This window comes from Chroicocephalus ridibundus, chromosome 1 (assembly GCF_963924245.1).
Source record: "Chroicocephalus ridibundus chromosome 1, bChrRid1.1, whole genome shotgun sequence".
Lineage (NCBI taxonomy): Eukaryota > Metazoa > Chordata > Aves > Charadriiformes > Laridae > Chroicocephalus > Chroicocephalus ridibundus.
This window is the reverse complement of record NC_086284.1, coordinates 17,445,179-17,459,165: the sequence shown is the minus strand read 5'-3', so window position 1 is coordinate 17,459,165 and position 13,987 is coordinate 17,445,179. Positions and strand designations below refer to the sequence as shown.

Here is a 13,987-nt window from a genome sequence, read left to right as displayed (position 1 = left end):
CATCAAGCTCTAGGCACTGTGGAGCTACAGGTTGCCTACCAATCCCAGACCTGAATAAAGACAAATTGTTCCCTTCCTTTTTCACCATTGCTTTGAACACTATCTTCCTTCAGTTTTATGCAGATTAACCCAAACCTATGTGTTCTTTACTTCTTGTCTTCCAGACCTTTGGTCAGCTCGCTAGTCATCTTCTAGACTAATTGCAGTTGTTCTGTATTGTGCTCGAAGTGCGGGGCCTGTGTCACCGCAGGTTTGCGTAATAGCAATGTTATTTCATACCTACCCCTTCCAAACTAACCTAGGCCAGTCACATCTTTTAATGTGTGCTTGCTTATTCTTACTTAGGTGCAAAACTTTTTACTTGTTTCCAAATTGCATAGCATTTGTTTCAGATCACTTGTCAGGCACATTCAAAATCCTAGCTTTGCTCTCCTCCCATTTTCAGTTCCTCTCAGACTAAGTTCTTGTGCAAATGTAAAACACGGAGTTTTTATTCTGTCATCCATCGCATTTCAGGAATGTATGAAATAATACCAGACCTAAGTCAGATTTTCTGACCAAATTGTCTTTATAACCTTGGATTGATAACTACAGTTTCTCAACCAACTGTGCTTCCTCTTCATAATTTCTTTCAGCCTTTCTCTAGTTTGCTTGTTATAATATCACATGTGACAGCAGCAAGAGCCTTACTAAAGACCCGTAATATATATGTGGGTCCTGCCTGGCTCACACAGCTTCTTCTTCTGTTACAGAAGGAAATTAGATTGTTCCAAGATAATCTATTCTTGGGTGTTTGATGTAGATGGTCTTATTTGGTATTACTTCTTATCTGATCTCCTAGCTAATTACTAATTATTGACACTTTAACAACAGCATATGAGAATTAAATTTGAAATTGATTGATATAGTTTACATTAGCTTTTTTTTTTTTACTTTGTTTTTTTCTAAAAAAGTCTGTGGCCTTTTGAGTTTTCTGGACGCTCACCGACAGAGGTGATTCAAAGTTGGTTACTAATGGTTTCGACATTGTTTCAGCTAGCTACTTGAGTTTCAATAAGCAGTGGATACTATTGTCATGCTTAGTAATTGGCCAGTTTTCAAAATTATTGAATTTCATGAGATTGAGAAATTTGTGGTTAAGCCAGTGTGGCAACATAACTCAACTTTCTCCATTTACTTTGCTCTTAGAGTATTTATGACTTTAATATTTTTCTTTAGGATGCTGCCAGCAATCTCAGCCCCCTTTTTTCCTTGCCGTGCTTCCATCCTGTAGATTTGCATTGCTGGCAGTATACATGAGTACACGTTTATTTTCTCTTCATGAGAGCTACAGGCATTATGTCTGGTTTTGCATTAATACATGCAAGTAAAGGACTTCAACGTGGTGTCTCTTACTAAAGCATAGTCATGAAGACGGAAGCAGAATGGCATTTTCTGAGTTTATATGTTCTGATTTCTTAAGAAGTTGTATAGTCTTCTTCCACAGGTAATAAATTTTTGAAGGTAAGCCAAACCTCAAGTTTAAATGAGTTAACAGAGTGCTTTCAGACAGTAAGTTTAGAGTATAATAAACCCTCCTACATGAGTAAATGAAAAAGAAGAGGCGGCTATCGTGTCACTAAGCAAGCTCGTTCAGCCTCTGGCAGCTATTGCAGACTCTCCTAAAAAGCTTTTTACTTTGGATTATAATGCTGTGAATGCTCACAATTGTTTCCCATGCCCAAACTTTCCCAGCTCTACAACTCTTCATAAGGAAGGTTTGTGTCCTCAAAGGGAGCTGAGGGTCGAAATCAGACCTTTCATCACAGTTCTTTCAGTTCATAAATCAGCGACTCACTGTCTGACACCTGATTGAGGAAAGTCAGCAAAGGCAGGAGACTTATCTCTGGCTCACAGAGGAATCCGTAATGCCTAATTCCTTGAATGTAAATGCACCACAGAGATAGCCAAAGATGTACATTTTAATACAAAATGGTTGCTAGCAATTTTACTGCAAACACTGACCCATGGGATTACTATATATTTCAGGAAGGCGTACTTGTGTAGGTTTTTGTTCTGTGGCAGATTTAACCGCATGGACAGAGCAGGAAATGAGATGAGCTTGATTTAGCTCAGCAATATGAAGGCTGAGAGGGGATATGATTGCTGTGTGTCTGTGGGTTGCGGGTAACCATTGTCAGGAGAAAGTGCTACTTAATTTGAAATACAGTTCTGGTTCCTAAGCAAAAACAAATAGATACAAATTTTCCATTATTAAATTTAGGCTGAAAATTAGGTGGATGTTTCTAACTGCTAGAACAATCAAATTCTGGATTAGTCTTTCAGCGAGATTAGTGGGAGTAAATAAAATTCCAGCAAGACAGCAATTTCCTTTAAGAAAGAGTCTAATATTGTAATAGGAATTGGCATCTGTACTTGTAAGGGACTTGACTCCATCATCCTTCTGTGGTCTGTGTTCCTACTAAACTACCTACGTTATAGGAGGCCTTAATCTTACCTAATCATTTAGGATTCTTTTTTAAACAATGGAAAAATGTAGGTGCTCCACATGAAAATTTATGCTATCCTACAATAAATAGTAAAGGTAGACAGGAGAATTGTCTCTCCTTTATCTACAGAGTAGATCAAGATGACTAATTTATACTAGAATCCTACTGTTCCTATGCTAGAAATGAGATGACTGGAATACCACCCTATATAATTCACAAAATCAACCTTATTGCGCTTGAAGTGGAAAATACGGTAGAGACTGTGTGACCACTGCTGCTCTCTTGCATTTAATTTATTATTTTGTAGAACTCCTTCCTGAAATATGGTATCCAAACTGATGACAGTATTCCAGGCTTGGCCATACTGGCTCTTAAGTAATAAGTATGGTCATTTAGACTACATTTCCCCCAAAGTGCATTAATAATCTGTTGCAACAAACAGTTGTTCAGTAGTCTGGGAAGGCTGAGGTTTCAAGTGGCTTTTAGAATTATGTGGCCAGGATCTGTGACGATAGGTGCTAACATGGGCATCTTTTTGATAAAAGATGGACTGAAAAGACCTTAGTAATGGTGAAATAAATATAAGAAGGTCAGAACAGGACTGAACATACTATTCTGGATCATCAGGTCAATTCCTTTCCCTGCTCTTGGAGACAATCAAGTATCTTATACTCTTCTTAAAAAAACCTCCTGAATTAATATTTACTATGTGTATCTAATTAAGCAGAAATAATAAAGTGGAACAATTTGCTTTCTCTGTTACAATTAAACATATTTATAGTCTTACGCTGCAAGAACCAGTTTTAATTACAGACCCTTAATTTTAATTAACTGCAATTGCAAATGGCCAAAACAGGAAAATTATTTCATAGATATAAAATATATTGATGAAGGGAAAATAGATTACACTGAGATTTTAGAGCTCTGCATCAGACATGCGCTACAGTCCAGCAAACAACGCAAAAATCTTCTATTTCATTCTGTAATAAGTTCTACTCCAGAAGATGAACTAGTGTCTAGGGAATGTATGTACTTAATCTTCCATTTAAGAAATTATTTTCTTCTAAATACAGGCAAGGAAAGAGGAAACACTACTGAACAAACAAGCTAATTCTAAGTATTCTTCACTAGCAATGATTACTCTTTGTTTTCATAAATTGTACTGAATGTATTGCTGGAATAGAAATATAATTGATTTCTATTATTTGAAAAATGAAAGAGAAAATGTTTAATGAACTGCAATTTTTGGCTGGTTAACTGAAGTTGTTAACATCTCAGGAAAAAATAACCACCATGATCCTGTTGAAGGGTTCGTTTCCTTGTATAAGGATCAAATGATAGCAAAATAATTTTCTACTGGTTTAGTTTTGCAGGGCGCATAAAGATAGGTGTTTTAAATCAGTGCTATTGTTATTGTGTGCTGGTTTCAGCTGGGATAGAGTTAATATTCTTCCTCGTAGCTGCTATCGTGCTGTGGTTTGGATTTAGGATGAGAGCAATGTTGGTGTTTTAGTTGTTGCTGAGCAGTGCTTACACTAAGTCAAGGCCTTTTCTGCTCCTCACACCACCCGACTAGCGAGGAGGCTGGGGGTGCACAAGAAGCTGGGAGGGGACACGGCTGGGACAGCTGACCCCAAGTGACGGAAGGGATATTCCGTACCATATAACATCACGCTCAGCAACAAAAGCTGGGGAGTGTTGGCCAAGGGGTGGCAGTTGGTGCTCAGGGACTGTCTGGGCATCAGTCAGCAGGTGATGAGCAATTGCACTGTGCATCACTTGTTTTGTATAGTCTTTTATCATTATTATTATTATTTTCCCTTAATTTTCTGTCCTATTAAACTGTCTTTATCTCAGTCCTTGAGTCTTACCTTTTTTCTGACTCTTTCCCCCATTCCACTTGGGGGTAGTGAGCAAACGGCTGTGCGGTGTTTGGCTGCCTGCAGGGTTAAACCACAACATCTTGTCACTTAGTTTAAATAAGAACTGAATCTAGACTGAATGCATCTCTATTTTTTTGAAGGAGTTTTAAAAAATTATTATGATATTTTTCATGGGCTGAATCTATTGTCTCTTCAAATAATTGCAGTATAAATTATTTAAATGATGCTTAGCAGTAAGTGATTGTTGCAGAGATCATGAAGAAAGAAGCAGTTCAAGATTGATATGGAATTTGCCAGCATGCTGCTCAGTAGGATGGTCTCTGCATCTCAGATTATTGTGCTCCTTCAATTCAATGATTAGTTTATTCAAAACTGAGAAGCCAGTGGGTAGCTAAGAAAGGAGGAAAACCTGTTTCCTATGAGTAAAAATTCCTCCAGTCACTATGCACTTTAAAAAGTGATAGAGAGCAGCCTTGCAATGACATCTGCCAGCTCCCTCTGTACCCTTGGATGCAAGGTTTCAGGATTGTGTGTCCAGTTGGCTTAATTGTAGCCCAGGTCAATCTTCCTCAAATGTATGTAATGCTTCACTCTGCTGGGGACCTTTGAGGTCTAGGGACAGACCTTACTGGTGAAAACTGAGGCAAAAAAAGCATTGAGTACCTCAGTACTGTGTCATTGGTCACTGGGTCCACCAGTTTGTTTAAAAGTGGGCCTACATGAATTTCCTTAGTCTTCCTTTTGCTTCTAGTGCACTTTCAGAAGACATTTTTTGCTGGTCTTCACATCCTTTGATACTTTTAACTCCAGATGAACTTTAGGTTTCCTAACTCCATCTTTGCGTGCATGGGTATTGTCGTAATGTTTCTTCCAAAACTGAGACTCAGAAGCAGAAGGATAAGTAGTAGAGATGTGTTATTATGCATGGAGCAGATGTGGGGAACTTAGGCTATTTATCTTAGGCTAACGTAAACATAACATAGCTAATGTTATGTTGATGATGCTAACCATCCTGTACACGGTACATAATCTACAAGATTATGGAGAGATGGAGTTCCTGCTCTGAATCTTGATCTCGTGGTGTCTGTTTGCCTTTACTTACTGCAGGAGTTGGAGAGATTAACCTCATTAAACTGAATTTAGTCTTTGTGAACGCTTCCCATGGTAGGTAGGAGATGCAGCATGGCTTTTTGGATAGTAGATATTAGCAGCAGGAGCTTTCACGTATACAGTTGCAGCACATATGGAAGGAATGGGAGAGAAACTGATGGAGTAAGGATTGAGGGAAATAGACCCTTGTAGTCTTATGAGGAGCAGCTGAGGGAATTGAGGGTTTTTTGCCTGGAGAAAAGGAGGCTGAGGGAGACCTTATCCACTCTCTATAACTACCTGAAAGGAAGTTGTAGCAAGGTGGGGCTTGGTATCTTCTTCCGAGTAATACGTGAAAGGACAAGAGGAAATGGCCTCACGTTGTGCCAGGGGAGGTTTAGATTGGATATTAGGAAAAAATTCTTCATTAAAAGGGTTATCAAACATCGGAACAGGCTGCCCAGGAAAGTGGTTGAGTCACCATCCCTGGAGATATTTAAAAGACAGGTAGATATAGTGCTGAGGGACATGGTTTAGTGATGGCCTTGGCAGTGCGAGGTTAACAGTTGGACTTGATCTTAAAGGTGTTTTCCAACCTAAATGATTCTATGATCCATGATACCAGTTGGAGCAAAACAAGTATATCTTAAAGCACGGTGGTTTGGGTCTTTAGAACAAATTGGGGTGAAATAAGGTAGAGGGAGCATGGGTCCTCTGGGGATTTCTAAGGTGAGAGATACAGCAGTGACTTTTGTTGGAAGATGGTCACATCTTAAAGTCTGAAGAGGCTGTGGAGAGCAAAATTGCAGTAGCCATGATGAGAGTTAGTAGAAGTACAGATGAGAACAGTTGTAGCAGCTGATATGCTGACATAAGTTAATTCAAATCTTTCAAAGCCTTTCCTTTGCTAAATACAAGAAGTAGATTAAAGATCAGTACGTGATAGACGCTGGTTACTTTACTCATTGCCTTTACTCATTCTGCTGCCAGTTGAGTCAGCTGCAAAACTTGCACTGAGAAAATATTAGCACCTATAATGGCTTTTATTGAGCAAAGAACTATGGAAGGGGCTGCATAGCTTCAGAAGTGATCAGGATGTAATACAATTTTTTACTTTCATTTCATTGATTGGACTGGGAACTCAAATTTACATGATGTGATTAACCTGCTATACAGTGTGTCCTGCTACTGCATTTCAATTGGAGTTGTCTGACTCCATACCAAACACTGAAAAGAAGCACCATTTCTTTGAATAGTAAAACTTGCATTTTGTTATTGTGGTAGTGCTTACATTTGACATAAAAACGTTTAGAGAAACTGAGCAACTGATACTTTGAAAAAATCTGATTTTAACGGTTTATTCAAGTCAAGAGCTAAATTGCACAGCGCCTTCTCAGATAGAGGTGGTCGTTTTCACCTTTTGCTACCCAAACTTGCTGAGCCCTGTGGAATCCAAACAGCATTATAGCTTCTACTGTGAAAGAAGTAGCAAAAGGAAACACAAGTCAAATATAAGTCAAATAAGAGGTTGACTAGATAATAGCAAAATGATGCAAGCACAGTTATATCTATATGTAACTATTATATATAATAATTAGTTTAATTTTTTGATACTTTGTAATATTTTTTTTTTCCAAATTGCTAGCAGAGAAACATTTCTTCTTCCTTCAAGCAGCACAAAATATTTAAATGCCAGCAGGGCAATATTGAGTTCTATGTGTAAATTGGTTTTGAAAGTAAACTTTTTTATTAGTAATAAATACAAATCCTATGAACTGTGGAAGCGTATCTCAGGAAAAAAACCCTATATGCTCTTTATTTGATATTTATCCTACTTTTCCTGTATATATGTATTGAATTTTGTAAGCTTGCTACATTTTTCTAAACTGAAAAAACCACCTCAAAAGTATTACTTTTTGAAGTAATCACTCTAAATGTCACCTTTCTTATCTATATTTCATCTGAAAATGCTGTTTTTGACCAAATAATGCTTTATTCTTCCTACCTGTTTAGGGCTGCCTCCTATGATGATTTTGCTAGGTTCTTGCATTTATACACTCAGCTGTAGAATAGAAAGAGAGCAAAGCAGTATGCATCAAAAAAACCCAATATGATAGTTCATTAAAAGTGCAGGAGAATAGAAGAATAATTTAAAAAAATGTTATATATATGTAAAGTATGTCCAACCCAGATACACTTGTTTTTCTAAATATCTCCTAAAAAAAGGTAGCAGTTGAGTAGCAATTCACAATTTAGTGCACTCTCACGACATCACATTTGCAGAATGTCTTAAAAACAGTGGAGTCAAAGTTTTTGTATCCGTTTTTTATAAATTTGTCCTTTTACAGTAGAAAAACTTTATTTTTTATCAGTTAAGCTCTAAAACTACACCAAGTTTAATTAAATTTGGTAGAAGATGCGTAACTACACTATGTATTACTTATTTTTACTTTAGTTCTAGTTCATTTAACTATAAAAATGTATTTTTTTCCAAGCATTGCACAGTCTGGATATGCAAAGGCAATGGTGAATGAAAATCAGTTCTGATCAGTTGATCAGAATCAACTAAACATCTTTTTTTCCAAAATTTTATGATTATTACACTGAGCGTCTTTTTTCCAGTAAGCTCTAAAACTCAAGAAACGTACAGCCCGATTAAAACCCTTGTCTGTAGGATTAACTTAACTGAAACATTTAAGTCCTTTATTTTTTGAGAACTAACTCTGCTGTGGAAGTTAAGGAACCTGTCTCCCTATGCTGTTGCTATGGTCATTGCCAAAGAGTTATTCAGGGCGTAAATCTTAAAACCCAGCAGGTTTTAAAGTTTCCCCTTACATGCTTTTCTTTCTCATTTTTTCTACCCTTGTCTTTAACTTCCTTCTCGTTCCTGTCTCCCGGTTGATGTTCACCTTACCAATACACTCTCATATTCCATGTTTGAAGAAACTTTTCGGAACCACGTTACAGTTCTTTAAGGTATAACTTTCAAAACTGGGGAGTCTGGCGTCTGCTTTCTCTGCTGCAATCTCCGCTTTCTACCATTTCATCCAATTTAGCACCCAAGTTTCCAGTAAAACACTTGTAGATACATCAAAAGACTGGCTTCTATTTAATGAATTTCAGGTTTTGGCACCAATATTGTCACCAATGCCAGTAACATTTTCATTCTTTCAGTTTTCATGTTTTCTATGAAACCTCTCCTTTGTTTATTTTCAACAAATAAAAATATTTTTTTTTTAATTTTAAAATATCTAGAAATATGCATGGAAAAATTTCAACCAGCCATACAGCATATTTACCTATAAGGCATTAGCATATATCCACATTCTCTCATATGCTTTGAACCCCCACAGTAACTGAGACAGCCTTTGTAGAGATACTGAAGAGTAGATGAGGATGGGATCTAACTATTCCGTATCATGAAATGACACACATAGTCCAAACTAAGGCTGTAAACTTGCCACTGTAGCACGGTATTAGTACTGTCTGCATATTGGACAATGTGATGGTTGTCAATTTTGATATATTCCACATTCCACACCTGTAATTATCTTGCAGAAAAATTGTCCTTTTAGATTTAGGACTTCAGCAATTTGAAGCATTTCCAATGCTTCCCATATTTGTGGCACTGAGAAGGCAAGAGGCAAAAAGGAAACTTACAGCGAAGTTAAATATAAATCTGAAGAAATAATATCTTGTAATGTTACTTTTTGTGAAGACATTTTGAGTCACAAAGACTGATTTTTTTACTGTCATTGAAATACTTGTATTTAATGAATAAAATGATGCTCATGGTTATTATTTTGTGGGAAATACTGAAAATAGTGAAGTGTATTTGAGCATATGTGTGTAAAGAATCATTAAGCTGCTATTCAAAAAGAAAAGAGATGAAGTTGTAGTGAATATTATGTAGTTTAGCAGAGTAATTCTAGGAGAGAAAATTATTTGCAACTGAATTTCTGTTGAGGGTTGGGATCTTGGTTGACTGAAATAATGGAGTCATGAATTAAATTTTCTTCTTGTTAAAGAGAATGCAGCATATTTTGTAGCATTTCTCAGCAAACTTAGTATTGATATGGTTCACTTTATGTTTTAATAATTAAATAATTATTAATGAGGTAATGAATGATTAATATAAGAAGTGAGGAATGGCTGCGGCTTTCAGTAGTAGATGAATGGACAACTTTTCAGAGCTATCATGAAGCAAGACTTGGCAGGATTTGTTGGCAAGCTACTGAGTGGAGGAATAAATAGGATATCAAGGTTATGAACTGCAATAATGAAAAGGATGGTGGAGATGGGGAGTAACAGATGTCATACAATGCAGTCGATATGCTTTTATCTCGTACAGATTCAATTTATGACTGAGCATTCAATTATAGATGTCAGAAAAACATCAGCAGGGCTGATGAGGAGAAATCAGATCCAAAATGTAATTTAGGCGGTTGCTGAGGTAGTGATGGGGGTAAGAATAATAAAAGCAAGTGAAGTCAGCCTGCCTGCTTTTCTGAGGCAGAAGGGAATTTAGAGAATTTCCATGCTCGTGTGCCCTGCTGTCCTGGGCAATCTCTTGTCCCTCATCCTGCAACTGCTGACTCCTTTCAAACCATGACGTCTTCACTCTGAGCTGTGACTTAGCACCATCATAGACCAAGCAAAGAGCTTTGGGTGAATGGCATCCTGAGGGGATGGTGGCTTTCAGAAGGGCCACCTGAGCGCATCTAGGCTCATGTGGTGTCACTGGGACTCCTCCTACCAGCTGAGCAGACGTGGGCTATCCTCACTGTCCTCATGGCTGTCTCTGGACTGAGGTAGTCATTGCATGTCATCGCTATTCTCCAGGTCATCTTTATACTGAAAATATATATTTAAACAATGAACTTGACAACTGATGTTCTTTGTTTTGATACTCACTTGTTCCAGTGAAGTCCTTCAAAATATCTGTTAGATCTAGCAAAGCGTCAGAAAGTAGTACATTCATCTGGAGAAAACATAGTTTCACTCTTGCAGCAATTCTCAAACTTAGCTGAATGTTTTCTGTTGAAAATATTTGTGTAACCAGAAAGTGAAATTTTAGCGTGTAAAAATGTTCTAATGCTTTCTTCTTTTCTAGAGTAAAATAGGAAGCACTTTTTTTGTGAATCATAGAATCGTAGAATACCAGGGTGGAAGGGACCTCAAGGATCATCTTATCCAACCTTTCTTGGCAAAAGCACAGTCTAGACAAGATGGCCCAGCACCGTGTCCAGCTGAATCTCAAAAGTGTCCAATGATGGGGAATCCACCACTTCCCTGGGGACACTATTCCAATGGCTGATTGTTCTCATTGTGAAAAAATTTCCTCTTGTGTCCAGTTGGAGTCTCCCCAGGAATAACTTGTACCGATCTTGTACCCAGTAACTTGTACTTGTCTTGTCCATGTGACTCCTTGTAAAAAGGGAGTCTCCATCTTCTTTGTAGCGACCCTTTAAATACTGGAACATGGTGATAACGTCTCCCCTAAGCCTTCTTTTCTCAAGGCTGAACAAACCCACTTCTCTCAGCCTTGTGTCATGGCAGGCTTCCCAGTCCTTTGATCACATTTGTGGCCCTGCTCGGGACCCTCTCCAGCCTGTCCACATCTTTTTTGTATAGCGGGGACCAAAACTGAACCCAGTATTCCAGGTGTGGCATGACAAGCACTGAGTAGAGTGGGATGATGACTTTATCTCTCTTGTTGATGCAACCCAGCATCCTGTTTGCTTTCTTTGCTGCAGCACTCATATTCACTCATATTGAGCTTGTTGTCCACCAGGACCCCCAGGTCCCTTTCCACAGAGCTGCTCCCCAGCCAGATAGATCCCAGCCTGTGCTGCACTTCTGGACTATGTTTTCCCAAGTGCAAGACCTTACAGTTGTCCTTGTTGCACTTCATAAGTTTCTTGTTAGCCCACTCTTCCAGCCTACCCAGGTCTACCTGCAGGGTGTCTCTCTTTTCCAAAGTGCCAACTTCCCTGCCCAGTTTGGTGTCATCGGCAAACTTCATCAGGGTACACTTGATCTGGACACACACACTGATACTACATCATCTGGATCACTTATCCGTATATTAAACAGCATTGGGCCCAGGATCGATCCGTGGGGGAGCCCACTTGTGACAGGTTGCCAGTTTGAAAAGGAGCTCTTTACCACCACCCTCTGGGGGTGGCCTGTCAGCCTGTTCCCCACCCACCGCACAGACCACTTATCTGGACCATAATGCATCACTTTCTCTAGGAGCAGACTGTGGGAAACCATGTTGAAAGCCTTGGAGAAATACAGGTAGACAATGCCCACTGCTTGCCCCTCATCAACCGAGCAGGTTACTTTCTCGTAGAAGGCGATCAGGTTTTTCAAGTGACCGTTTTGTGAAGTGACCGTACACATCAGAGGGATGTGTGGGATACCAAATGATGATGAGAAGTTTGGACAGAAGAGTGCCGGAAAAGCAGAAAGGGGTTTCTGTATAAACCTGAGAAAGAACCTTACCTTTTAAACTGTTATTCTACCTATTTCACATGAAGCACAATCCACCTTCACTAAATATTATGCAAAAGTTGTGGAGGACAAAACAGGGAAAAAGGCATGGTCTTAAATGATGATTGACTAAGTCTTTTTCTCCTTGTTGAAATAAAAGGTTGCTGGCTACTGATTCTGGGGCTGTGTAGCAACAGTGGTTGCTAAGTGCATTAAAATATGCAGCAGATAGATCATTAAAGTATTTTTATTAATTATCGTTTAAAATGGATTTGCCCTTGCATACAGTAGAACTAATAATTTCTCTATTTCCACACAGCCGAGGTAACGAGAATAGACTAGCGCTACGACGACAGACCATTCTCCGGGAGAAGGGGAGGAGGCAGGCCAGTCGAGGGCCAGCGTATATGTTTAATGACCACTCCACAAGTCTTTCTCTTGAGGAGGAGCGCTTTTTGGATGCAGCAGAATATGGAAATATTCCAGTTATTCGCAAAATGCTGGAAGAATGTCCCTCACTCAATGTGAACTGTGTGGACTATATGGGGCAGAACGCCTTGCAGCTGGCAGTTGCCAATGAGCACCTGGAGATCACAGAACTTCTGCTAAAGAAGGAGAACCTGTCTCGGGTTGGGGATGCCTTGCTTTTGGCTATTAGCAAAGGTTACGTTCGGATAGTGGAAGCCATCCTAAACCATCCTGCATTTGCCGAAGGCAAGAGGCTTGCCTTGAGTCCTAGCCAGTCGGAGCTCCAGCATGATGATTTCTATGCATACGATGAAGATGGCACACGGTTTTCCCATGATGTCACACCAATCATTCTGGCCGCTCACTGCCATGAATATGAGATTGTCCACACTCTGCTGAGAAAAGGAGCTCGGATCGATAGGCCACATGACTATTTCTGCAAGTGCAGTGAATGCAATCAGAAACAAAAGCATGACTCTTTCAGCCATTCTAGGTCTAGAATCAATGCCTACAAAGGTCTGGCCAGCCCTGCTTATCTGTCTTTGTCCAGTGAAGACCCTGTAATGACTGCCTTAGAGCTCAGCAATGAGTTGGCTGTGCTTGCCAACATTGAAAAAGAGTTTAAGGTGAGTAGAGGGATACCGATTCTGACAGACACAGAATTGCAAAGTTCAATCAAAGGTTTTTATCCATTTCTTGGATGGTGATAGATCAGCATCATCTTCACAGGTCAGCAGAATAACGTGGGAAAATGTATAATTGTCTAATGAATGGGAGATTTAAATCTTTGGGAATGTCTTAGTGCTCTGTGCTGATGGTAATTCATGCTGCTTATGTAGAAGGTGCCAAAGAACTAATTTTCCACTCCCTGTCAGGCAGGATAGTAAGGGAGTCCCTTCAAACCCAGGATTGAAGCTGGCTTAGGACAGGGGAAAGAGGAGACTCTAGTAGGACAGTTCAGTCACTTACACAAGACAAGTTGCATGGTTCTGCTAAACCCTCATACATTCTCATTATTTGCTCGTAGTTGGACTGAAAGCTTTCTCACTTCTCACAGTGTTTTACAGTTATTTACTAAAAGAACTCTAAATAATGTCCCTCTTGTCCTTCTTTTATGTGATGCTTGTCTTTGGTGTTTCTACTGACCTTTTCCTCTTTTTGACTTATTGGTACCTACTTATATGTGAACTCTGTGAAGTTAAAGACTTTTTCAGTGTTATATATAATTTTTAATGTTACAAAAATGCATGATTTTGAAAAAAAAAAAAAGAAATAGTCGAGATCCAAGGATTCAAGGCCCCTTAGATCCTTGAAGCATGAATGTTCTTTGTTTTTTTTTTTTTATTATGTAGATACAATGGTGTGCAACCTACAAAAATATTTATCATAGTTTATTTGTGTTAAGACAGAAAGAATGTAAGCTTTTTGCTCTCCGTAAATGCAAAGTCAGGCCTTGTGCAAACATAGGCAGTGTTAATTATGACTCAGGTTACCTAAAATCACTTGGACTGGGTTTACCTTGTGGGACCCTGTTGAAAGCAGATGCTAGCGTATGATACTGCT

General features: G+C 38.9%; 1 protein-coding gene across 1 annotated transcript in view; it reads left to right on the top strand.

Annotated features, from left to right (window-relative positions):
• Positions 1-13,987, top strand: part of TRPC6 (transient receptor potential cation channel subfamily C member 6) — a 104,782-nt gene that overhangs the window by 53,621 nt on the left and 37,174 nt on the right. The window contains exon 2 of the mRNA XM_063329864.1: positions 12,276-13,050. Within this exon, the coding sequence (XP_063185934.1) occupies positions 12,276-13,050 (775 nt within the window). The remainder of the gene's footprint in view (positions 1-12,275; positions 13,051-13,987) is intronic.